Source organism: Panthera uncia, chromosome E3 (genome assembly GCF_023721935.1).
Source record: "Panthera uncia isolate 11264 chromosome E3, Puncia_PCG_1.0, whole genome shotgun sequence".
Lineage (NCBI taxonomy): Eukaryota > Metazoa > Chordata > Mammalia > Carnivora > Felidae > Panthera > Panthera uncia.
The window spans coordinates 34,771,586-34,797,049 of NC_064815.1; the positions used below are offsets into that span (position 1 = coordinate 34,771,586).

A 25,464-nucleotide genomic window follows, 5' to 3' on the forward strand; every position below is an offset into this window, starting at 1 on the left:
CAATGTCTGGTTATTTAGGACCCTTTGAACAGATCACTCCTTATTTTTTTCCCCCTTTTGTTGATTTCTATTTAATTTTTGTGTGAAAAGTATTTATCCTACCTCTTAGGAATCTTGTGTTCCTGTTTCTGTAGGTGTGAGTAGCATTTTCAGTATTTCATTTCCTAAAAGTAAGCATGCTGTAAAAACATGGTGTATTTACTTGGCTATGTGTTATACATTTTTATCTTATGTTATTAGTAGATTATATATTACATGACCTGGTGAACTTGTAGATAGTTTCCAAAATTGGAAAGTGCTTAGAATGTTTTTGGACCACAAGTTTCTGTGTTTCTTTTCATTGTGTTGAAGACTGAGTAAGTGGCTTAAAACGCTTGAGGTGGATGCCACCGGGGGGGGGGGGGGGTGTGTGAAACTGCTTACCAGGCGAGGGGGACCAAGGCAGTGTCCTCCTCCTTCCTGTTCTCTGTAGGCCTGGGTGGCAATCTTAATTTCCCAAAGAATTTTTCTGCTGGAAGAGAGCACCTTGCCTTGCCCCCAGACTCCTGCCTGTTGCCTCTGAGGTCAGACATGTGCCTTCCTCACAGAGACTTTCAGAAGATACAGTGAGGCTTTTTAATCTTTTTTTTAATTATTATCACAGTCTTTTTATTTAGTATTTATTTTAGAGAGAGAGAGTGAGCTTGAGCAAGGGAGGGGAATAGAAAGAGAGGGAGAGAGAGAATCCCAAGCAGGCTCCGTGCTGTAAGTGCAGAGCCTGACACGGGGCTCAAACCCATGAACTGTGAGATCATGACTTGAGCCGAAATTGAGAATTGGAAACTCAACCGAGTGAGCCAACCCAGGCTCCCCAGACGCTTTTATCTTTTTGAAAATTGTTTATTTTTGAGAGGGGTGGGGGACACAAGCAGGGGAGGGGTAGAGAGAGAAGGGAACAGAAGATCCAAAGCGGGCTCTGCTCTGACAGTAGAGAGCCCAACGTATGGCTGAAACTCATGAACTTGAGATCGTGACCTGAGCCAAAGTCGGACACTTAATCGACTGAGCCACCAAGTACCCTGAGACTTTTTTTTATCTTTTATGTCAAGAAAGACTGCCTTCTGAAAAGGTGGTGTGCTGCCTCTGGACATGTCAGAGCCTGAGACCAGCCACATCAGGAGAAGTCTGTTGATGGGGAGGGAGGCTCCCTTGTGTCTTTGATGGCACAGCTGGGGACTGTGAGGTGAGGCAGGGCATAAAAAGGTGAGAACAGGCACTCTATCCACACCCACCCACCTTCTTCCTTATCCAGCCTCCTTTAGAATGGAGGAAGACAGGGGTGCCTGGGTGACTCAGTCAGTTAAGTGTCTGACTTCAGCTCAGGCCATGATCTTGTGGGTTTGTGAGTTCAAGCCCCGTGTCAGGCTCAGTGCTATGTCTCCCTCTCTCTCTCTGCCCCTCCCCTGCTCGCTCTCTCTCTCTCTGTCTCTCTCAAATAAACATTAAAGGGGCGCCTGGGTGGCTCAGTCAGTTAAACGTCCTAATTCAGCTCAGGTCATGATCTCACAGTCTGTGAGTTCGAGCCCCGCGTCGGGCTCTGTGCTGACAGCTCAGAGCCTGGAGCCTGCTTCCGATTCTGTGTCTCCCTCTCTCTCTGACCCTCCCCCGTTCATGCTCTGTCTCTCTGTCTCAAAAATAAATAAACATTAAAAAAAAAATTAAAAAAAAAAATTAAAAAAAAAAAAGAATGGATGGGGAAAACTTGGGTTGATATTCCTCATAGCTAAAGTCATACTCATTTGTCCATTATTAAAAAAAACAAAGGTTCCAGAAATGTACACCACAGGACATGAAATCTTCCCCAGTTTCTGTTGGCAGTGGGAGTGTTCTCTCACTTGGGATGAATCTCTCTCTCTGCGTGTCCCCCCAGCCCCCCGTAAAGTGCTGCTCGTTAATTTACAGGCCCGCATGTAGGCAAGTGACAGAATACCTGAAATAGTAATGAAATACTCCCTCATAGCTGACACTGCTTGGTTTCTGCCGCGAATTGGTTTCGTGTACATGAACCCTAACGTGAGCCAGGACTGGCGCAGCAGCCAGGCTGGAGTGCTCTGCCCTGAGCCGCGCTGTCGTCCTGCTGTCGTCTTGCTGTTGAGCAGGCGCACGCCGGGCTCCCCCCACGCAGGCCCCATTCCTCTTCCTACCATGTAGTGACACGTTCTTTGAGTGATTGGTGATCAGGCGTGTAGTTCTGACTTGTGTGCTTAGAGAACGGGGAACCTGGGTTCCAGTTCACAGTCTGCAGTTGGAGCCCCCTGTGTGACGCTACTGTTTGAAGTGGGTCGATACTCTCTCCAGTCTGTGTCTTGGGGGGGCTTTGGGGATGGTGATGGAAGTTACAAATGTAAACAAATGGAAGTTACAAATGTGAAAAGGATCTTTGGCTCTTTTTTAGCCCTGTCCCCTGTCTCATCCCCCACAGTCATCCGGGACTGGGCCTGACCCCCTCCCTCTGCATCCCCATCCCTTGTCAGCAAGGCCTGGCTGGGGCTGGAGAGTCTGCAACCCTAGCGCGTCCCCAGGCAGTGCTGCAGTGTCCCCTCTGGAGTTGTGGCCGCACACAGAATTGACCAAGGAGCTACAGACTAAGGGGCCCAGCTGTGCCACAGTTTCAGTCCTACTCTCTGGGGGCAGGAGCAGGAGGAGTGCGGCGGAACCTCCCCTCTGTGAGGCTGAGAAATATGCAGCGGTGACGGAAAAGCCGGCCTCCCGGAGCAGGCGGGAGCACTTGAACTTGGAGCGGGTGTGGGTGCCTCTCTTGTGTGGGTCTTATTGAACACTGTGTTGTGGGTGAGGACTGTAACCTCAGACCTGGGGGCTTGATTGATGAACAGCTCTGAGGAGGCCTGAAAGATAGTTGGTGAGAGCTATCTCTGTGGAGGGTGCCCTGCGGGGCCCTGTCCCCTGTCTGGCTCGGGCCCAGTCGGTGTGAAGGGGGAGAAACTAGGGGGACAGGATTGGTGTGGTGCACAGGCTGTGAATTAAAGAAATTTTTTCCCCTTTCATTCTGGAGACTTTGATAATTCTCCAGAAGGCTGTCCTGGGCTGTGCTCAGGAGCTGCTATCCCTTCCACTCAGCTCGGTCACACTGGAGGCGTTTGGATGCTTTCATGGATTTCTGTTTCTGGATCAGAAGCAGAGCTGAGTTTTGTTTTTTGTTTTTTTTGTTTTTTTTGTTTTGCTGAGCTGCTAGAAGGCACAGAGGTGTGATCAGAAGGTGTTTTGCATCTGTGCTTGGGTGTCAAGGGCAGTGCCTGTGAGTGACCCCTTGTGGGCAAGAGCCTGCTTTGCTGGGTGGCTCTCTGGAGAATGGGACAGGTGGACGGTCTCTCTTGTTGGGTGTGGTTTGGAGTGTGACCTGTGCAAGTGTCTGCCCTCCCCACCCGCTCCTTGCTGCCCTCCCCCTACTTGTTTACACAGTGCCCTGTCTTTCCAGCATGGGGTGTGCTGGTTTACTTTACTAGAACCCTGGAGAAACAAGGCTGGATTTTTTTGCTGTGGGAAACAAAAAGCCCTTTTGTGAGAGTTCTTCCTTCTCAGTGTGGTTCACTCTGGCTGCTGAGGAAAGGCCACAAAGTCCCAGACACTTTCTTCTTAGTGATTTCATTTTTAAGAACCCCCTTCAAGGAACTGCCTTATGCATTTCACCAGACATACCAGTTAGTGAGGCTTAATCAGCACCTAGAGAGCATTTGGCTTTCTCTTTTACCAAAGAACTTCCTAGCAGGAGGAATCTTAGCATTTGTGATGGTGAATCAAGAACCTGTTCTCATTGGTTCATATTGCCTTAAAATTTTTTTTTTAATGTTTATTTTTGAGAGAGAGAGACAGAGCACGAGCAGGGGAGGGGCAGAGAGAGAGGGAGACACAGAATCAGAAGCAGGCTCCAGGCTCTGAGCTGTCAGCACAGAGCCTGATGCAGGGCTTGAACCCACAAACTGTGAGATCGCTACTTGAGCCAAAGTCGGATGCTTGACCGACTGAGCCACCCAGGTGCCCCAGTTGTTACTGCCTTTAAAACAGTAACAAGAAACTTAAAAAGAAAAAAAAAAAAGGCAAATAATGTTCGTTTAAATAAAAACGTGCAGATAAATGAGAAAACAAAAACTTAGCACTGTGAATCTTTAAACTTCTAGACTCTTAAATTATTATTTATATGACTGATGGACAAAACCAGAGTCATAGTTAACTTAGAGTTTTAACCTCCTCCAAATCAGTATATTGTCAGCATCTCGTGAACATATATCTACTTCCACAACATGATTTTAGTGGGTAGTTTTCCATCATATGAACGAATGTGCTGGAATTTGATTAATTCTCTGTCTTTGGTATGTTATATTTTCACTTTTCAACATTATAGGCTTTCGTGTAGCTGAATCTTCCAGCACAATCTTTATTATTTCCTTAGGTTAAAGTCTTAAAAATGGAATTGCTGGGGGAACAATATAGATTTTAAGAATTTATTTTTTGTGACCAAATTGCCCTCTAGGAATGTACTGCCAGTGTGATACAGGAGAAACGATGACCACTGACTGCTTCAATTTGCATGTTTCTTGTGACGGTATTTGATGTTCCTCTAAAGTGTTAATGAACAAGTATTTCTGTGTCATCCTGTGCTGCTGACTGGCCTTCAGCCTCCATTCCTTCACCTGTGATTGGGGGATCAGCTCAGGCACGCTCTAAAATCTGAGGGAGAAAAATCTAAAAAACGTTACAAGTTCCCGTAGAGTTCTTTTCTATTGTGTTATTTTATAAGTTTCAGAAATAGGCCATTGATCTATATCATTAAATAAGCAATAAATAGTGACTTTGTTTTGGTTTAACAGTCTGCTTTTAAAGAGCTGTGTGCAGAAGATGAAGGCTGAGAAAAATACCATGATGTTGAACACAATGAGAACTCAAAGAATGTTCTTTTTGTATGGACTTAAACGTTTTCTCCACTGTTGAATGATCTCTTGATAATTACTCAAACTATCCCTTAGACTTGAGGTCGGTTCTACAGTTCACTTTATTTAGCAGTGGTGGTCTGAGGCTCCAAGATTTCATGCTGAGCATTTTAGAGTTTCTGGAATGTTTCAGTCCTCTCAACTTTGGATCCTAGACACTGTTCCAATCTAGGAACTGTCACTTCTAGGTTTAAACCGAATCTCAAAAAAACTAAAACACAGACCACCCCCAAGCTACACAGGAATCGCTCTCATCTGGTCCGGTGTTGGGAATGAGATCTGAGGGGCGTCATCCCCAGTCAGGTGGCTGCACTGTGAGCCCCCGTACTGGGTCTCCCGCAGGGAGAAACGCTCTGCTGGAAGACCCGAGGGAGATGCAGAGCAGTGTGACTTCTAGGCCTCACCCATTTCATCCAACACGTCGGGTTGTAAACGCCCGGCACACTCACGGGGGTCCGAGTTGGGGCTGTGGGTGGTTAGGTACTGTACGGTAGTGAGTCTTATCTGTCTCACGTACCTATGTAGCTGTGTCTGTTCTTACCTAGTAAAATAGGCACACTCCCTTGAGAGGCTCTGCCATGTTCCCAGGCGTGTTCCCCTGCCTGCTAGAGAGCCCTGAGATGTGTGTGTGTCTTCCCAGTTCTTTTCTGTGGTTGTGTGTACCTTCCCAGGACACAGAGCGAGTGTTTGTGCCATGTCCTGATTATAGTCGTGACAACTGTGCTGGGCCCTACTGCAGGCATTCAGCACTGCCTTGTCTCTGGGCGGGGAGGTACCGTTATGAGTCTGCACTTTTGTGATTGGCATCTTAGGCAGGCTGTCCTGCCGGGCGGCTCTGGGGTCCCTTTTCTTCCAGAGGAGAGACAGGCCTTCCCTTGAGGCAGAGTGTGGGGCCCAGGAGGGCTTTGGGTTCCCCAATGGGGAGGTGGGGGTCTGTCCCCATAAAAGGGAAACATGAAAGTTGACTCTGGACAGCCGCCCATTCCAGGAGAAGCAGATGTTCTTATGGCCACAGTCAGTCCCGCCGTAGTGATAAACCAATGAGTCTCTTGACCAGCTTCCTGCTGTTGCTTCCAGCTCCTCGTTGTGGTGGTGGATCCCTCTTTTCCCTGAGTGAATGTTCATTGAGCACCTGTTGTGGGCCAGAGGCTACTCTCGCCTGCGGGGTGTAGCAGTGAGCAAAGTGACTGAAACCCCAGGTTTTTTCTCATTGTTTTAGATGCACTGTATCTATAAAATGCAACAGGATTTAGTAATACAACAGATATGTTTCTAAAGGTTCTTTTAAAGAATGAATCATTTTTCCACTTATTCCATTATATTCTCAGAAACATGTTTAGAAAAATAAAATTCTCCACCTGAAGTTTAGCCCGAAGAAAAGGTACACATTGATGACATCAAGTTAAAGTTAACATGACTGACGTTCATCAAAGCCTGAACTAAAATCCTACATGTATCTTACTGTAGAAGTTCTTTGAGAATTGTGCTCAAAACCACTGATTAATGTGAACAATTTGAGCACATCAGCGGCCCGCAGAAAGGGGTGACATTAAAGGTTTAAAGCCAGCATTAGATATGTTGAGTTTGTTCTAAATAGAGTTATTTGATTTAAAACAGTAGGATGGGCGCCTGGGTGGCTCAGTCGGTTAAGCATCCGACTTTGGCTCAGGTCATGGTCTTGTGGTCCGTGAGTTCAAGCCCCGCGTCGGGCTCTGTGCTGACAGCTCAGAGCCTGGAGCCTGTTTCAGATTCTGTGTCTCCCTCTTTCTCTGACCCTCCCCCGTTCATGCTCTGTCTCTCTGTCTCAAAAATAAATAAACATTAAAAAAATCGAAACAGTAGGATGGAAGTCGTATCTCAATAAAACGGTTATTTAAAAAAAAAATGTAAGGTGGGTGTGGTAGGCTAATAATGGCCCCCCCAAAAGTTGCAGGTTCCACTTCCTAGAACCCGTGAATACAACCTTATATGACAAAAGGGACTTGGCTGATGTATTTAAATTAAGGGTCTTAGGGCACCTGGGCAGCTCAGTTGGTTAAGTATCTGACTCTTGGTTTCGGCTCAGGTCATGATCTCACAGTTTGTGAGTTTGAACCCCACCTTGGGCTCTGTGCTGGCAGTGCAGAGCCTGCTTGGGATGTTCTCTCTCAAAATAAATAAACTTAAAAAATATATAAATTAAAGGTCTTGAGATGGGGTTTTCTTGATGGCCCCTACGTGTGATTGCAAGGGCCCTTCTGAGAGGGAGGCAGAGGGGGATTTGAGTGTAGAAGAGGAGGTGGTGATGTGGTGACTGAAGCCGAGACTGGAGTTTCCCGCCACAAGCCACGGAAGGCCGGCAGCTGGGGGACCAGGGAATGGGGGAACGGGCTGCCCCTGGAGCGCCCAGGAGTCAGCACTGCCACCTCAGCACTGCCACTGAGGTCAGTTCTGTCCTCATTTCAGACTTCAGAACTGTAGGAGAATAAGTTTCTGTTGTTTTAAGTTACAGAGCTTGTGGTAATTTGTTACAGGAGCAGTAGGAAGCGGTTTCCCAAGAAAGGGAAACAGCCAGTCTCAGCAGAGAGGTCTCAATTCAGAGCACTTCAAATAGCTGTGGGGGGAGGATTGGAAGTGGGCAGAGACCACTACCGTTTTACACGTAGAAGATGTAAAGAGGATGTAAAGGAGACGACTTGGAGAAGTCGTGTGATAGTATTTACCCAGGTAGCTTAATACCACTGTGTTGTAATTACACTGCTTGTACAGTTTAAATATTTCCACACCCACGCTCACTGCAGCACTATTCACAGCAGCCAAAAGGCGGGAGGAGCTCATGGGCCCATCGGCGGATGGGTAGAATGTGGTCTGTCCACGCAGCAGACTAGCCCTGTACCTTAAAGGGGAGGAGATTCCGACACGCGCTCGGACGCGGATGGACCTCGAGGACGCCGTGGTCAGTGACATAACGCCTGTTACGGGAAGACGGTGCGGGTGCCCCTGGGGACAGAAGGAGACGGTGGTCCCCCGGGGCAGGGGAGGGGTGGGCACAGAGCTTCCGCTTGGGGCCGTGGGAGAGCTGTGCGGATGGGCGGCGGTCGTGGTCCCACGCAGCGGGGATGTGCCTCCTGCCACTGAACTGCGCTTCTAGAAACGCTTAAGGCGGGAAACTTTGATTACGTACACTTTACCACAATTAAAGAAAACCAAAAACACACGTCTAAAAGAATACTGTCATAGCCTTTCTGAAAATAAAGTAGCAGTAGGCATTAAAAATGTTCAGAAAGTGAGGCTGTCGACAGAGCCACCCTGGTTCTAAATTAGGTGTGTGGAAGGCCACAGGGCTGTCCGCGCAGGCTCTGCCTCATGACGACACCCTTGCTGTTACAGCCCGCCTGTGCTCCTCGCCCTCACGCACGGGGCCTGCGCGGCCCATCGTTCCTCCGCCTCCGCCTCCGCCTCCGCCTCCGCCTCCGCCTCCGCCTGGCACTCGGTTCGTCCTCTCACTGGCCTGGGTGCTCCATCCTCACCAGGGACCAAGGGCCCAGGCCCACGGCCTCCCACCCCTTCCTCTGCACTCACTCCGGACTCACTTTAAAGGTGTCCTGTGTGCCCTCAAGCCCGGCCTGCTCCTGAACTCCGGGCTCACACTCGGATATCGGATAGGCCTCTCAAACGCAGTGGCCGAAGGTTTGAGTGCCACGATCTCCGTTAACAGCAGTCCCGCCCTCTGGGGATGCAGGCCATCCCTCTTTCACATCTGGTCCATCAGGAAACCCTGTTGGCCACACATCAGCACACATCCAGAATCCCACCATGTCTCAGGTCTCCTCTGCTAACTCCCTGACATGAACCACCATGTCTCTGTGTGTGGGGGAGCACTCCTCATGCTGTCACTGCCACCAGCCCACCCTCCAGCCACTTCTCAACAGGCGACCAACACTCTTTAGCCTAATCATGTGATGCCTGTGCTTAGGGTTTTCACTTCCTACTGCCAACCCTCTCACCTGTTCTGCTCCAGCCACCCGGCCTCCTGGAGAGTCCCTCCATACCACAGGCACACCTTTTTACTCAGGCCCTTTGCATTGGCTGTGCCCTCTGCCAGGGACACTCCCACATCTCTTCTGTCCAGGATCTCTCCTGGCCTTTTTCTACCTGGAGCTCAGAGTTTCCTCCACACTCATTAGGCGTTTGGCAGAATTCAGTTCCCCTTGCGGTCGTGGGGCTGAGATCCCTGTTTTCTTGCTGGTTGCAGGCAGGCAACAGCCTTAAGTCCTAGTGGCTCCCCTCATGTCCAGCCACCTGCGCCTGGCCCTCTCACACACCACGACAGCTCACTGCTTTGCAGCCCACTCTCTGCCACAATTAATGTGTGCGCAGAGAGATTGGCTCACCACATTGGCCACGCACAGCTCTCTCATCATGTTGACACGCCCTCCCAGGGTCCTGCCTCCAAAGTGTCCAGTCCCGGAGCAGCCAACAACACAAGAGCCAGGTTGCTGCCAGGAGTACCTGCTGGAAGGCCTGTTGTCAGTGAGCCCACCATGCAGACCACATTAAGCTTTTAATCAACTTTTAAGTGGTCACTTTTAACTATAAAGTGGCTACTTACTAACGTTTACACTATCAAGGACCTCAGATAATTGACGAAAGACTCCAACGAGAAAGGGAGAGATCATAACCAAAAACAAAAAAGAAGGAAGAGTAGAAGGCGCTTGAAGGGAAGAGAGTCAATGCAGAGAGCAGAAGAAAACTTGGAAAATAAAACTTGATTTATATCCGGTTAAAGAAGACATCGCATTAAGAGAACGAAAACATATCCTCAGAAATTAAAAATGAAATAAAAGCATCCAGTTGAAAGGTTAGAAGGTCAAGTCAAGAATAAATCCAGAGGGGCGCCAGGGTGCCTCAGTTGGTTAACCATCTGTCTTCGACTCTGGTCATGATCTTGCGGTTAGTGAGTTCGAGCCCCCGTCTGGCTCTGTGCTGACAGCTTAGAGCCTGGAGCCTGCTTTGGATTCTGTATCTCCTTCTCTCTCTGCTCCTCCCCCACTCATGTTTCTCTCTCTCTCTCTCTCCCTCCCCCCCCCCCCCCCCCCCCCCCCCCCCCCCCCCCCCCCCCCTCTCCCTCTCCCCCCCCACTCCCCCCTCCCTTTCTCAAAAATAAACATTAAAAAAAAGAATATATTCCAGAAAGTTACTTTTTTTCCTCAGCTTTTTGTTTAAGTAATCTTTGCACCCATTGTGGGGCTCGAACACATGATCCTGAAATCAAGAGTCAGATGTTCTTCGAATTGAGCCAGCCAAGCCCCCACCCTGGAAAGTTCTTTAAAAGATAGAGAATAAGAGAGAAAAGATAAGGAAAGTACATGATTAACAAGGCATAGGACCTGACAGATGTGCCAGGGAGGAGGCTAGAGATGGTATCGGAGTCTCCCTCAGGAAGGCTTACAGAGCCCAAGGACTGCGTCTCTGTTTGAAAGGGCTCTTCCTGTGGTCAGAACAGGGAGGAAGTACCCCCAGCAGACAGGCAATTCCCGCTGATACAGAGGTTCTCCACAGCTTCCAGGGATTAAAACAGACCTCACACAGGGCATTAGGACTGGATGGTGGCAGGCACTGTGGCACCTGCAGGAGTGAGCGGAAGCGGGGCACTGACCCCTCCGGCACCAGGGAGCTGGATTTCCCACCTGCAGCTCTGTGCATGGGCACCTGTCTCGTGGAGGGAAGAGTGCAAGGTGTTGCAGGCAAGAAGGGTCCCAGGTGCATGCTGTACACCCCGTCTCAGGAGCTACAGCCGTTTCTCTGAGAGGAGGGGGCACCGAGACAGGAGGATGCACAGGAGGCTCTTGGGGGCATCGTAGGAAACACCTAGGGGTCAGGTCATGGTGGGGAGGGTTTGAAGGGGTGTGCAGTCCTGTGGAGGGTTAGAGCAATAGGGATGCAGAAAGTAAAGGCAACAAAAAGCAAGAGAATTCTTAAGTATGGAAAAAGTGTACAAGAAAGGTGGTCCTGGGGGCGCCTGGGTGGCGCAGTCGGTTAAGCGTCCGACTTCAGCCAGGTCACGATCTCGCGGTCCCTGAGTTCGAGCCCCGCGTCAGCTCTGGGCTGATGGCTCGGAGCCTGGAGCCTGTTTCCGATTCTGTGTCTCCCTCTCTCTGCCCCTCCCCCGTTCATGCTCTGTCTCTCTCTGTCCCAAAAATAAATAAAAAACGTTGAAAAAAAAATTAAAAAAAAAGAAAGGTGGTCCTGTAGTTTAAATGAGCAACAGCAAAAAATATTTATGTAGTCAATGATGTAAACACGGCAGAAGACCTAGGCAAGCTCGGAAGCGGGGACACTGAATTCTCATATTTTTCCATAGGAGGCCAAAACACAGCATGTAAATTTTGAAAAGCCAAGAAATAGCACCAGAAGCATATTAATTAGATATGGAGGCAATGATCCCTCCCAAACTACCCAAAGTTAGAAAGAAGGGCTTCAGGGAGCAGGGTGGGGGTGGGCGAGCATGTTCCAGGCCTTACTGTGCTGTAACATTTTGCACCGTGTGCCGGTATTTGATAACTGAACTTTCTCTCGGGTCTCTGTTGGGCCATGAGTTGAGGGATGTCTGGGTTCTCTGTTGAGTGCAGCGAGGTGAGGGGGTCGGTTGGAGGCTGGAGCAGTGTTCTGTGATCTGAACTTGGGTAGCTTTCCAGAGAAGAGCCGTGGAGGGGACCTTTTCCCAGCCCCTTGGAGGGGGCATCAGGGCCAGGAGAGTCCTAGCAAGAGCTACTTCCCTTCCATTTCTCTGGTCCCCCTGACTCTCCTGACGACAGACCTGAAATGCAGAAATGCCTTGCTCTTTCCTCTGATTAACGTGGTTACGTACAAGTCAAATGTATGTGTTCTTTAGTTATTTTTATGAAGTCTGTGTTATTTCCTCAGTATGTTTGCATAAAACTTGAATGTATGCACTTGACTGTTTTTGGAGTATTCTCATGTACATTTTGAGATTTTATTGTCTTTAAAATAACACGGAGATAGCTCTGTGAATATACTAGAAAACACTGAGCTGTGCTCTGTAAATGTGTGAATTGTATGGTATGTGAACTGTGTCTCCATAAAGGTATTAACAGAAATAACACAGAGTCAGAACTGGCGCGCCCCTGAGCATTGGGAGTCTGCCCCAGACCTGGGCCTCCTGCCGACCTCCCTGCCTCGCCTCCCCTCCCACACCAGGGAAAGCTTCAGAGTGGATGGTGAACTTGTTAGGAGAGTTGCGATCTGCCAAAATCCCAGTGATGACAGATGTAAGGAGAAGGCAGCTTCTGGGTGCTGGAGACAACCCACACCCTTGACCCAAAGCATGTCAGGAGTGAGCCAGTCATGGCTACAGCTGGGTGCGGGCAAGCTCCTGTTGATGAGGGGCACGGCTGGTGACCTTTGGCACCTATTTCTGAAAGACAGGGATTCCTGAATGTGATACACGCCTCTTGGGGGACATATAGAATGACCTTTAACATGTAAGACCAACATGATGCCTTTATTGTAGAATTTTCTAAGCCTTCCCCATGAAACTAGGGATGATTAATATGCCCATCATCACAGATCTAGGAAGGTGTTCTTTTACTTCAAGTGGAAAAACTGGGCTCCAGAGCTCCCGGCTGGTTTAGTCAGTGGAGCCTGGAAAGTGTGAGCCCCACCCCCGCTGGGTGTGGAGATTACTTAAGAGTAAAATCTTAAAAAAATAAATAAATAAAATCTTTTAAAAAATAAAGAAAAAGAAAAACTGAGCTCCAAATGAGCACATTCATTGTTGGAAAATTTATCGTATTCAAACTGTCTTAATTTCAAATTTAAGTTTAGAAGTAAACCTACGTTGCCTTCTAAGTTGCCCCAAATTAGACATTCGATTTACTGAAATGACTTCATTTTTCCCCAGCCGGACATAGTAATTCCAAAGCGATTTAGGTGTTAGGGCGACAGCACGTCTTTATCTTATGTTCACACACCTGGCTGATTTTTTTTAAAAAGTAAGTGTTCCTTCTCACCTGGAGAAATCTGTGAACAGGGTCTTCAAGTATAAATTGCCAAGCATAATCCCTGAAAAAGTTACTTGATATAATAGTTGGTGCAAAGCAGACCTACTAGGGTTAAAAAGTCCTCTGTGGTGCTCTGCATCCAAGATCCCAGAGCCCTGATGTGACACTGTCCTGTAGGCTTAGGGAGTGTAACATATGGGAAGCTCTCTCTCATTTCGTTGGTTCTCTAGACAAGGAGGAAGAGAAGGAAGCTGGAATCATCTGTTATTTGTGCCTCGCTTTCAAAGGCTCTACGAACAAAGTTGTGACATTTCTTCTTATTTATTTATTTTTCTGGTCTAAGAACTCAAACCAGTGCCCACTCTGGTTGAGCACACAGCTTTTTCAGCTTTTATTGTATTAAGTGTGTCACTGTAGTGATTTATCAAGCATCTTTACACTTCTAAGATTCCTTCAGTTATCTCCAGTAAAATGAACCAACCAGCAAAATCCCCCTACTCAAGTGCATATCTGTACTCTTCATGATTACTGATATCAAGAGTTTTAGCTTCTTCGGAGTTTAAGCTAGAATAAATGACTCATTGATTCCTGGTGCTTGTGGGATTTGAAACTTATTTCCAGGGGGATGTTACAGAAAGAATTTTTACTAGTGATTTGGCTGTGTGTGCCATACCTAAATCTATCAGTAGAAGTTGTTTTCTGTGATGGAGGGGAACAGGGAACAGTGTTACTGTGTATGGGCACTGTCTGCTTGTGCCTCCTCTGTGCATCTGTCCACAACTCTTCTCGTGGGTCTGTCTTTATTTTTTAAAAAAATATATACATTTATTAAAAATCTGAAGATAGTTAACAATTTATTGAAGTCAGAAAAATAAATACATAAAATTTAGAAAGGTGGAATTAGGTTTCACAGGATTTAGAAAGAATTCCTTATAAAAGTTTTTAATATTACATTCCTTGTCAAACTGGGACTTGGAGGGCTTTTGGTATTTCACCCCTGACTGGCAGCCTGCCTTGATGAGTCAGTCAGCAGAGGCACATGAAATTGTGGATAGACAGGAGATGCATATTCACTCTTATCCAAATGTAGCAAAAAGCACCATGTTTCCTACTAAATAGAATTTGTAGTTTCTTCCCCAGTTCTTTAGAGCAATAAGCCTTGAGAATGGGTCTGTCTTTAAATTTTTATTTATTTTTCAGAGAGAGACAGAGAGAGACAGAGTGTGAGCAGGGGAGGGGCAGACAGAGAGGGAGACAGAATCCAAAGCAGGGTCCAGCCCCTGAGCTGTTGGCACAGAGCCCGATGTGGGGCTCGAACCCACGAACTGAGAGATCATGACCTGAGCCGAAGTCGTGTGCTCAACTTACTGAGCCACCCAGGCACCCCCTGAGGGGTCTGTCTTATTGCACCACGTGAATTCTTTTTTTTTTTTTTCCCCAAGTTATTTTGAGAGTCGGAGGGAGGGGCAGAGGGAGAGGGAGAGAGAATCTTAAGTAGGCTCCATGCTCAGTATGAAGCCCGACGTGGGACTTGAACTCCCAAACCGTGAGATCATATGAATTCTTAACCCATCTCTGGTACTTAGATTTTCTAAGGGTCATTGTATCTGACATAATTACTGTGTGATCAGTAAGATTCCTGTAAGAAATACTGTTCAGTAAGGAAACCAGCGTAGTGCTGAAAAGTTTGGATTATACTCCTACTGCCTCTCCCAGACATGGAAAATTCACTACTATTCTTTTCTTTTCTTTTGTTTAATGCTTAAGAGATGTGACTCCTATGACCTGTACCTATCCTGTCAGCTCCCTTAGGTGTGGAGAGAGACTTCTGGCGAGGAATGCCGGGGTCCTCAGGAGCCCACGGTTGGGAGTGAACCTGCAGGTTGGGTGATGGCCTCTGGTGGGCTCTTTAGAATGGGAGGGATTCCTGGAAAAGTGGCAAGTGGGAATGTCCCGTCCACGGCTCTTTCCTGCTGCCTGCCTGAATTTAATAAAGGATTCTTCTTATCCCACATCAGAAGTTGTTTCCCTCCTTGGATGAAGTTTTTACTCTGCCAAAAAGCTGATTATTAATAAGTTGCAGGAAGGGAGTGCAGACTGCAAAGTAACAATAGATCTGGGATTATGATAATCAAAAGGTTTAGATTTATATAGCTGGGTTTTTTTTTTTTTGAACAATTTAAGTCAGTTAAAATGTCCTCTCAATTCAAACTTGTTCTGCAGGAAAGAACTTACCTGACATGAAAATTTTCATCATTTTAATAATCTAATAGAAAATGGCAAATGCTTGGCAAATTTGAACTTCCACACCCAGTTTTTGCTTTTTTGTGCCTCTCCCTTCTCCTTTTTTGCTTTATTAAGGTATGTAATTCTGCACTTAAAAAAAAATCTTACTGTTACGGAAATTTTCTTTTTTTTAAAAAAAAATTTTTTTTTTCAACGTTTTTATTTATTTTTGGGACAGAGAGAGACAGAGCATGAACGGGGGAGGGGCAGAGAGAGAGGGAGACACAGAATCGGAAACAGGCTCCAGGCTCCGAGCCATCAGCCCAGAGCCTGACGCGGGGCTCGAACTCACGGACCGCGAGATCGTGACCTGGCTGAAGTCGGACGCTTAACCGACTGCGCCACCCAGGCGCCCCGGAAATTTTCAACATATACAAAAATAAAGACAATCGTGTAACAAACTTGTGTGTGCCTATTGCTCTGCAAAACTGTCAGTTCCCAAAAGTCTTGTCCCCCCGCCATCAGTTTTCAAGGAAATCCTAGACCTCACATCATACTAAATACTAAATACTAATATCTAATATCATACTAAATACTTTATCATGATACTAATATCATACTAAATATGATTATTTAGGTTAGGGTTAGGGTTAGGGTTTGGTTAGGGTACCTCCAAAAGGTACCTCCAAAAAATAAGGATTCTTTTTTTAAAAAATCACATACCAGTATCACATCTAAATAATTAAAATAATTCTTTGGGGGGTCTGGCTGGTTTAGTTGGTAGAGCATGTGACTCCTGATGTTACAGTGTGAATTCAAGCCCCACGTTGCGGTAGAGTTTACCTAAAAAATAAAAATAAAAAATAAAATAATTCCTTGGTGTTATCAGTTCTTTTGTCAGCACCACCCAAAGGTAAATAGATGCTACCATCTCGCTGTTTTGGGGGTTCTTTTTTAAGAGAGCACCCTACACACATGGTTGCAGCCTCATGCAGCCCTTTTCCCTCCTCACCTGTTTGTCTCCATTTCCCCCAGAAGAACCACAACCTTAAATGTCTACTGAGAATCATAGCTCTGTCTACTTAAAATACGCCTGGCTTATTTCCACAGATGTCAGTAAAGAAGCAAAACATAAACATCTTTCCTGATGCCTGATCATAAACTTTGAAAATTATATGACATTTGGTATTTTCTCATTTTATCAAAATGACTTAATTTTTGCTCATCCCTAAGTAAGGAAAGTTGGAAATGGCGTCTTGAGTGTTGGTGCTTGCTGTGACGCACACCTCCGGGTGCAGAGGCCAGTGAGGCTGTCTGTGGCAGAGAGCTCTGGGTGCCTGGGGCACTGGCTGTCCCCTGCAGGTGGGCGCTGGTGGGGGTGCCCCGGCTGGTGCATCTCAGGACAGCAAGAAGGGCTTCTTCAAAGCAGCAGGGAAAACCCAGAGTATATGTGCTTTATTGGAAGAAGTGCAGATGCCAGAAGGTGGGTGAGGTTCAGAAATGATGTGTAATCAGGCTTTTGGGAGTTGCTTCCCTCCCTAGCCCCTCCTGCCCACTCACACAGCTGACCTGAAGTTTATGAATAACTAGAGGGAGCCCCAGGAACTTTGTACTTATTTTCATGGCTTCCCCCTCCCTGCCCCCCAATACCACAGTTTGTTCATGCATTCGTGTGTTGATGGACATTTAGGTTGTTGCCATTCTTTTGACCATTGCAACTAAAGCTTCTCTGATCATTCATGTATGAAAGGAATTCCCAAATGGTTCTCCAAAGTGGTTGTGTAATTTTACATTCACAACAGTGCCTGAGAGTTCCAATTCCTCTGCATCCTCCCAAACCCTTGGGGTGCATGGTTTGGCCAGTCTTTTTAACTTTAGCCATCAAATAGATATGCACGTCATTGAAGTTTTAATTTGCCTTTCCCTAATGACTAACGATGTTGGTTTGAATCATCTTAAATGTATTGGAACTCATTTTCTGTTTTCAGACTGTAGTCTCTAGAGGAATGTTACTCTGCACTCTTTTCGGCTGGAGTGTTCTAGAAGTGTGAGTTGGAGGTGACTTTCCATAAGAAAAGTTTTGTTGATTGAGAATATTACCGTCTAGGCATGGTAGTAACAACAAGGTGCAGAAATGAGGGTAGTCTGTCCTGTCCTCGTGCAGTGCTTTCAGCGTGATTGCTGGGAGAGCTGCCTCTTCAGCTGGTGCTGACTGTGGTCAGCAAAGTTGCTCTGGCTTCTCCTCCCACGTTGTGTGTCCGCATCTGTAGTAGAAATAGTATGATTTGTTAGTTTCTCAGAGGAACCCTGTAGGGAGGGACCAGCGGTATCTGTCTGAAGCTGCTTGCAGGGTGGTTTTCTCTCCCCTGGTGTTTCTGTGACTTACTGAATCCATATCCTGCAGAGGGTACGGGCTCGCTTTGACCACTCAAGTGCATGTCCCTTGGCTTGTTTTCTGGCCCTGCTGGATTGTGCAAGAAAGGGCATGTTCTTATTTTTCACAGTCACCTTACTTTCTCTGAAAGCTTCTGAATGGAGTACTTTGGGCTTAGAGAATTAGAATCATCCCCAAATCATCAGCCACATGGAAATTGATTTATTCTCCAAACTATAAAGAAAGCATAAAGTGGGCTTTAAAAATGTATACTTTGGGGCGCCTGGGTGGCTCAGTCGGTTAAGTGTCTGTCTTCGGCTCAGGTCATGATCTCACAGTTCGTGGGTTCAAGCCCCGCATCGGGCTCTGTTCTGACAGTTCAGAGCCTGGAGCCTGTTTCGGATTCTGTGTCTCCCTCGCTCTCTGCCCCTCCCCCACTGGCGCTTTGTCTCCCTCTGTCTCAAAAATAAATAAACATTAAAAAAAAATGTATACTTTGATTCCTCTTTGCTCATACTGACATGGTAACATGTCAAAAATTCTACTCTTAGTTAATGATTTGTTTAAAAGGCATTGGGTTAATGTTTCAGAATGAGCAGCTTGGTACTTTGTGTTCAATTCGTTAGTTGCTTTGTTGTTGAAATTCTTGGAATCTTTTTTTTTTTTTTTTAAAGTAAGCTCCATGTCCAATGTGAGGCTTGAACTCTTGAACTCATGACTCTGAGATCAAGAGTCACATGCTCTACTTACTGAGCCAGCCAGGTGCCCCCAAATTTTTAGGAATCTTAAGGACAGATTTGTCAGTATGGATTCCAGGTTAGATCCCCGTTCATGTATCCAGCAAGATTCTCACTAGACCTCATGTGCTTTAGGAATGAAGTTTTTTGTGTGATAAGGAAGGAGGCCTTTTATAAATAATTCCCATTCAGTTGTTTGAAGAAGTCATTGGATGCATGGACTTCCAAGACCTGTATCTCAGTGGCACAAAGGCCCTGCGCTGTAGGGTCCGTGGCCCTCGCCTTCTCCGGGTAGCAGAGGGAGAAGGCAGGACTCAGTGTGTGACTCGAGGGCCCCACACCCTCAGGGTCAGTCAGCTTGAGCCGGGCCTATTCCACTCTGACTTTATGTTACCTGAATAGTGGTGAGGGGGCTGAACATGGTAGCTTCCAGCCTGCCCTGTGCCGAGGAGGCCCTGGGGACGTTTGTGGATGTCGTGGATTAGTGGGTTTGCTCTCAGCCGCAGTTCGTGCCTGCCGAAGTCTTAGCCCTGGTTTTCCACCTTTGTATAAATTGTTTGATTGTTTATCTTTGAGAGAGAGAGTGGTGCATGTGAGCGGGGTTAGGGCGGGGGAGGGGGACAAAGAATCTGAGCAGGCTCCACACTGTCGGCCCAAAGCCCGATGTGGAGCTCGAACCCACAGACTGTGAGATCATGACCCAAGTCGAAGTCAGGACTCAGACACTTAAGTGACTAGCCACCCAGGCACCCCTAAACATGATTTTAAAAAACAATTTATTTGAATCAAGATCCAAAAAGCCCCTCCAGGTCACAGATTGCTGTGTGTTCTGAGTCCCTTAGTGAGGGCTTCCCGTCTGTCCTTTTTGCTTTGGAAGCAGAAGGTCACTCATCTGTGTCTGTTGGGGCCTCACGGACTGGATCTGTTGGTTGCATCCGTGCAGTGTTGTTGAAACGTGTTGCTCTGATCATTGTGTTTTCCTGCAATTTGGTAGTTGGGTTCAGGCTTCATTTAGGTGGTGCTGCGGAGTTCGGTCAGGAGCCGTGTGGTGTCTGGCCGTCTGTCTTTCTGTGGCCTCGGGAAGCACTGAGGGTCATTGACTGTGCATTACTTCACTGAGGATTGCAGGCGTGACGTTTGGTCTCCATCCTTCCCCCATTTACTAGCTGGATGCTCCGTAACTACTTGATTCTTTTCCTTTATTTATTTGTTTTCACAGTAATAACCTGGTTCAGTCGTGTCCTTCATTGATGACCAGTTGGTTTTGTTTGTTTGTTTGTTTTGTTTTACCATAATTATGCCTGCACAGTTTGAGGTATGTTTGTGTTTCATTCCACTGAGCCAGCACTCTCACCCGTGCCGTGTTGTCTCGTTTTGGGCTGTGAAAGCGTCTTCTGGCTGGCCCCTGAGTTACTGGATGCGACCCAGTGAGTCTCTGATAGCTTCTTTGCTCTCAGGCATGACTGGGTTCCAGGCTCCGCTTGCACACTTCCTGACACGTCTCTGCGGGTCCTGGTTCCTTTGAATGGGAAGTGGGGTTAAGTGTCCCAGTCTGGATGCTAGGGCAGCTTGCTTTTAATTGGACAGAATTGGAAAGTCTTCATTTTGTTTTAGTACATCGTGAGTGATACTTCACAGTGATAGTTCAGATTCAAATTCAGGGTTATGAGGTGTTTGCTGAATACTTTCACTCTGACATCTTTTGCTTCTTTGTCAGTCACGTGAGGGTGCCTGTTCTGAACAACGCTTCAAATGAGGGAATTGTCATATTCCTTATTACTGGGTATTCCTGCTGAAAAGTTTAATGATAATCAAAGTTTCTTTTATAGTCCCCTGAATTTTGCATAGCTTTTTAGAGGACTTTCTTTCCTTTATTTTTATTTTTATTTTTAAAAAAATTTTTTTTTTTTCAACGTTTTTTATTTATTTTTGGGACAGAGAGAGACAGAGCATGAACGGGGGAGGGGCAGAGAGAGAGGGAGACACAGAATCGGAAACAGGCTCCAGGCTCCGAGCCATCAGCCCAGAGCCTGATGCGGGGCTCGAACTCACGGACCGCGAGATCGTGACCTGGCTGAAGTCGGACGCTTAACCGACTGCGCCACCCAGGCGCCCCAGAGGACTTTCTTTCCTTTAAAGTCCAAGAAACTCACCAGAGTGAGTCCTGATTGGATACTCAATACCCAATGTACTCTTTCAATATGTAGTTAAAATTACTTTTTTATTTTAAAGAAGTTTTCTTAAATATAGTTTTAATATTCTGTCCCTTTGATTTTTCTTCTCTGGGGCTTCTTTTATTCATATTGTGAGAAATAAGCCCTCCACCCCCATTAAAGGGGCACAAGGAGACTCGGAGCACAGTGAAGTGAGGCTTTAGTTGACGTTCTTGCAAGAGCAGGTGTCTGACAGACAGGGACACTCATTGGTTATAGCAGACAACTTAACTCCTAGCACGTAAGTCCCTCCCCTGGTTCCTTATTGGCTGAGTGCTACAGAGGTTATGGCCTTACCCGGATGTCGCCTGTGCCCACGGAAGGCCAAAAAATAGTCTGAATGGAACAAGTGTACATTCCTTGAGGTGACGCAGAGACATCAGTTTGGTGGCACATGCTCATTGCAAAGCCCGCGAAACAGAGAGGGGACGAAGAGCCAGGAAGTGAGGTGTGTAAGGGTTTGGGACTCCACTGTCGGGGGCTTGGGCGGGGGGGGGGGGGGTTCATACATATTTCCAATAGGTTGTAAACCTATTGTTAACTAAACAGCACAGCTTTTATTTGGTATTTCTGAAAATGAATCATCTCACTTCTCACAATATAGTAAATTGTCTTTGTCTTCAATATTTGTCACTTTCTCTTGAATCCTTTTTATCTTTTTATTCATTTATTTTTAAAAGCTTTGTCAATGTGTAATATTTTTGAAATTGTTTTACATTTATTTATTTTTGAAACAGAGTGAGACAAAGCATGAGCGGGGGAGGGGCAGAGAGCGAAGGAGACACAGAATCCGAAGCAGCCTGCAGGCTCTGAGCAAGAGGTCAGCACAGAGCCTGTTGCGGGGCTCGAACCCATGAACTGTGAGATCATGACCTGAGCCGAAGTCGGACGCTCAACCGACTGAGCCACCTAGGTGCCCCTGTCGATGTATAGTTTACATGCCATAAAATTCACCCATTGTAAGTATATGATTGAGCGAATTTTAGTAAGCGTATAGGATCGTGCAGCTCCCGCAACCTAGTTCAGTGTTTCCACACCCCAAAAGGTCCCTCATGCTGCCTGCAGCCCGTGTCCGCCACCCCACACGGTTCCAGGCAACCACTGATGTGCTTTTTATGTCAGTAGAGTGGTCTTTTCCGAAAGCATTCTATAAATGAAAGAATATAATTTGTGGTCTTTTGTGTCTGGTTTTTAATTTGGCGGAATGGTTTTGAGATTCCATCCATGTTGTGTGTGTCACTATTTCATTTCTTTTTAGGGCCAGATAGTGCCCCATTATATGGCTAGACCACACCTTGTTTACCCATTCCTCCCGTAATGGGATGGACAGTGGGTTCCTTCTCCTCTTACCTGGCGGAAGTGATGCTGCTTGCTGCGAACATGTGCATGCGCACCTTTGTGTGGTGGGACATCCCTGAGAGCGGAGTTGCTGTGTTGTGTGGTGTAGTTACGTTTGACTTTTCAACTGCTAAGTGGTGCTCCCCACTGGCCAGACCATCTTCCCTTCCTCCTGGCCTTGTGTGAGGTTCCAGGTCCCCACACCCTCCCCAGCACCTGTTGTCGTTGGTTTTTTTGGATACAGTCATTCTGGTGAGTGATGTCTCGGTTTTAATGTGCATTTCCCTGAGGACTCACAATCTTGAGCATCTTTTCATGTGCTTATCAGCCATTTGTCTATCTTATTTATTTATTTTTATTTTATTTTTTAAAGTTTATTTTTGAGAGAAAAACAGAGCATAAACAGGGGAGGGGCAGAGAGAGATGGAGACACAGAATCCGAAGCAGGCTGCAGGCTCTGAGCTGTCAGCACAGAGCCCAATGCGGGCTCAAACCCACCCCACCTGCTTGTGAGATCACGACCCGAGCTGCAAGCTGGATGCTTAACTGACTGAGCCACCCAGGCGCCCCAGCCATTTGTCTGTCTTGTTTGGTAGAATGTTTATTTAAATGTTTTGCCCATTAAAAAAAAAAAAAAATTGTGGTATTGTTGAATTGTAACTTTTCTTTATACATTCTGGATACAAGTCCTTTATCCAGATGCATGATTTGCAAATATCTTCTAGTCTAGGTCTGGTCTTTTAGTTTTACTAATGGTGTCTTGTGAAGCACAGAAGTTTTAAATTTTGATGAAACACAGTTTATACTTGAAAGTATAAATCTACCTTTTTTCTGAAGAGTTTCATTCTCTAACATCCATGTGTGAATCATCTTACTTAAGATTTTTGATATCCAGCATCTTCTTGCCTAAGTTATTTTTACTAAGGACTCTGCACAGTTGGAAAGGCATGTCAGAATGGATAGGTGGGACTGTGCTGTAGTAATAATCTAGATACCGGCTAGAATAATATCTAAAACTTCGACACTTCCAATCTTCACAATTAGGAAGCATGACTAATTTCTTTTTCAAAGTTTATTTTTATTTGGGGTGGGGGGAGAGCAGGTGAGCGCAAGTGGGGGAGGGGGAGGGGGGGGGGGGGTGGATATGAATGAATGAATCCCAAGCAGGCTGTCAGCACAGAGCCCAGTGCAGGCCTCGGTCCCACGAACTGTGAGATCATGACCTGAGTCAAGAGTCAGACGCTTAACCGATTGAGCCCCCCAGGTGCCCAAGAAGCATGACTATTGACCTTTGAGAGCATAGCCTTAACTTCCACGATTCATGGTCCCAGGTGCCTTTGGCAGCTTTCCGCTGGGAGGCCACTTGTCTTTGGCTGGAGCTGTGGGTGGCCTTCGGATCAGAGGAATAAATGGCTCTTATTTTCAGTACCGCACCTTGCAAGAAGGCTGCTCCTCTGAATGTGGTGAAGGGGTCAGACACCTGGTGTACTCTCCCTCTGATTTTGTACGGCTTGGGTAACATACTCTCACTTGACAATTGCAGGTGAAGGACTTAACGAAATACTTGGACCCCGGCGGGCTTGGCGTGATCAGTTTTGAGGACTTCTACCGAGGGATCACCGCAATCAGGAATGGAGGTCAGTCTACCCCACCTTGTGCTTCCTTCTCGCATTCTGTCTTCCAGCCCTTGCCCTGCTGTGCCCTCAGCCAACCTTAGGAATACCCCTCACTCCTCAGGCTCCTTTGGCTGGGCTTAACATCTTCCCTTCTCCTCAAAGCCCCTAAAATACTCCGGTTTCAGGGTGCTCTCTCACTGTTCTTTGCTCCTCACACACCCTATCTTAGAGAACTAACTCAGTCTCTTATCCATAATGTTAGAAAGCTACTGCCCCTTTCCCCAGACATACCAGAATATCGAAAGGCTTACATGTGAGCACCCACATGCATCCTTGCCGTTGGTGCCCTACAGGCCGCATGTTGCTGTATTTACATTGTTGTGTATCAGTCCATCCTCTGTCTGGCCGACAAGCCATCCTGTTTTTAACGGGATGCGTTTCAAATCACATACTCCCGTACACTCACCCTAACAAGTTGCATACTCCTGTACATTTTACCCTAAACACTTCAGCATGTGTGCCAGTCATTACCTACAGTTCAATATTTGTTTGCAGTCTTACCTTGAGTAAAAATTTACAGTGAAATGCACAGATGTTAAGTAAATCTTAAGCCTGTCTGAATTTTGACAAATTCTTATGTCTACTAATGCAAATCTCTACCAAGTGTTACCATCCCTGCAGACCTCTTCCTGATGGCCTCCACGTGGCCTCTCTGTCCTCTCAGCACCGTCTTGGCTCATTTTCATCACCCTAGGTCAGTTTTGCCTCGTAGGGGCTTTGTTGACACAAAGAAAATGATCAGTATGTGCTCTACGTCTGGTGTCTCCCTGCGTGTGACGTTTTTGAGACGCACGTATGTTGCACGGTTGGGGTCTGTGTTTCACTTGATCTTAGCCAAAAGGCCGAGAAGCGATTGGGGTCTGTGTTTCGATTGCAGAGCAGTTCCATTGTATTCTTGTACCATGTGTCGTTTCTCTCTGCCTAGGGGTGGACACTTGTTTTGGGGCTAGTATGTTTCCAGTTTGGGGCTGTTATGAGTAAAGGTCCTAGTGACATTTGTGTATAATTCTTTGTGTGGGCACATGTTTTCATGCCTTTGGGGCCTGTACACAGGAGTGGGATGGCTGGCCTTCTGGGCGTGAGCTTAGTATCTCACGTGCACTCAAGTTGCCCGTATGCTGTCCCTTCACGTCGAATCCTGGAGCTCTGGAGAGCCCTCTTTTTTTCATGCCCCAGCTTCAGCCAGGTGTGTGGGGGTGATGGTGGCCGAAAGGCACTGGTTGCAAGCAAGCCCTTCCCTTCTTCCTGCACTTGTCAGAGAAGGAAGAGGGAGAACAGGGGCAGGACCTGCAGTGGCTGAGTCAAGGGAGGCCCTTGGATTCCAAGTCTTATCAGCAGTTGTTGGCAGAGTCACCTATCTTGTCTGTCCTCTGTCTACTGTATTGCCCAACGGTGTCCTATAGGAACTGGGTTTCTTGTGATGCTGAGCCCAGGTGGTTCTGAGATGTGCTCTGTGTCTCGGGACCTGTGTGAATACTACCATAGTCTGGGGGTCCTGTGGTCCTTTGGGTCCAGAACACATATTGAGAGAGGGAATGGTCTGTATGGTGGCAGGGGGCCATGCCATAGAACCATGCAGCCTGTGGTAGGAGCCCTCCACCACAGAGGTAGGAGCCCTCTGTGAGGAGGGCCGGAGGGGAGCCAGGTAAGGGTGGCTGGAGTGAGGTCTGGTCCAGGTGGCGGAGCTGTCCTGAGGCCTGTGATGAGGTTGGCTGAGCCCACTGATGGAAAGTCTGCAGGCCCTGGGGCCGTAGTGAGGATGCCACCATCTCCTGGGCAGATGGGGCCTGGGGAGAGACATGTAGAGCAGGTGTGAGGCAGGAGACCCTCTGGGAGGTGGTACTAGCAGGGGATGGATGACGTGGGTAACGCCATGCGGGCAGAGGGAGGAAGAAGAGAGCCCTCAGATGAA

At 47.0% G+C, this 25,464-nt stretch overlaps 1 protein-coding gene across 1 annotated transcript in view; it reads left to right on the top strand.

Annotated features, from left to right (window-relative positions):
• RAB11FIP3 (RAB11 family interacting protein 3) overlaps positions 1-25,464 on the top strand; it is a gene marked incomplete at its 5' end in the record, with an annotated part of 83,710 nt that overhangs the window by 20,419 nt on the left and 37,827 nt on the right. The window contains one exon of the mRNA XM_049639135.1: positions 23,420-23,513. Within this exon, the coding sequence (XP_049495092.1) occupies positions 23,420-23,513 (94 nt within the window). The remainder of the gene's footprint in view (positions 1-23,419; positions 23,514-25,464) is intronic.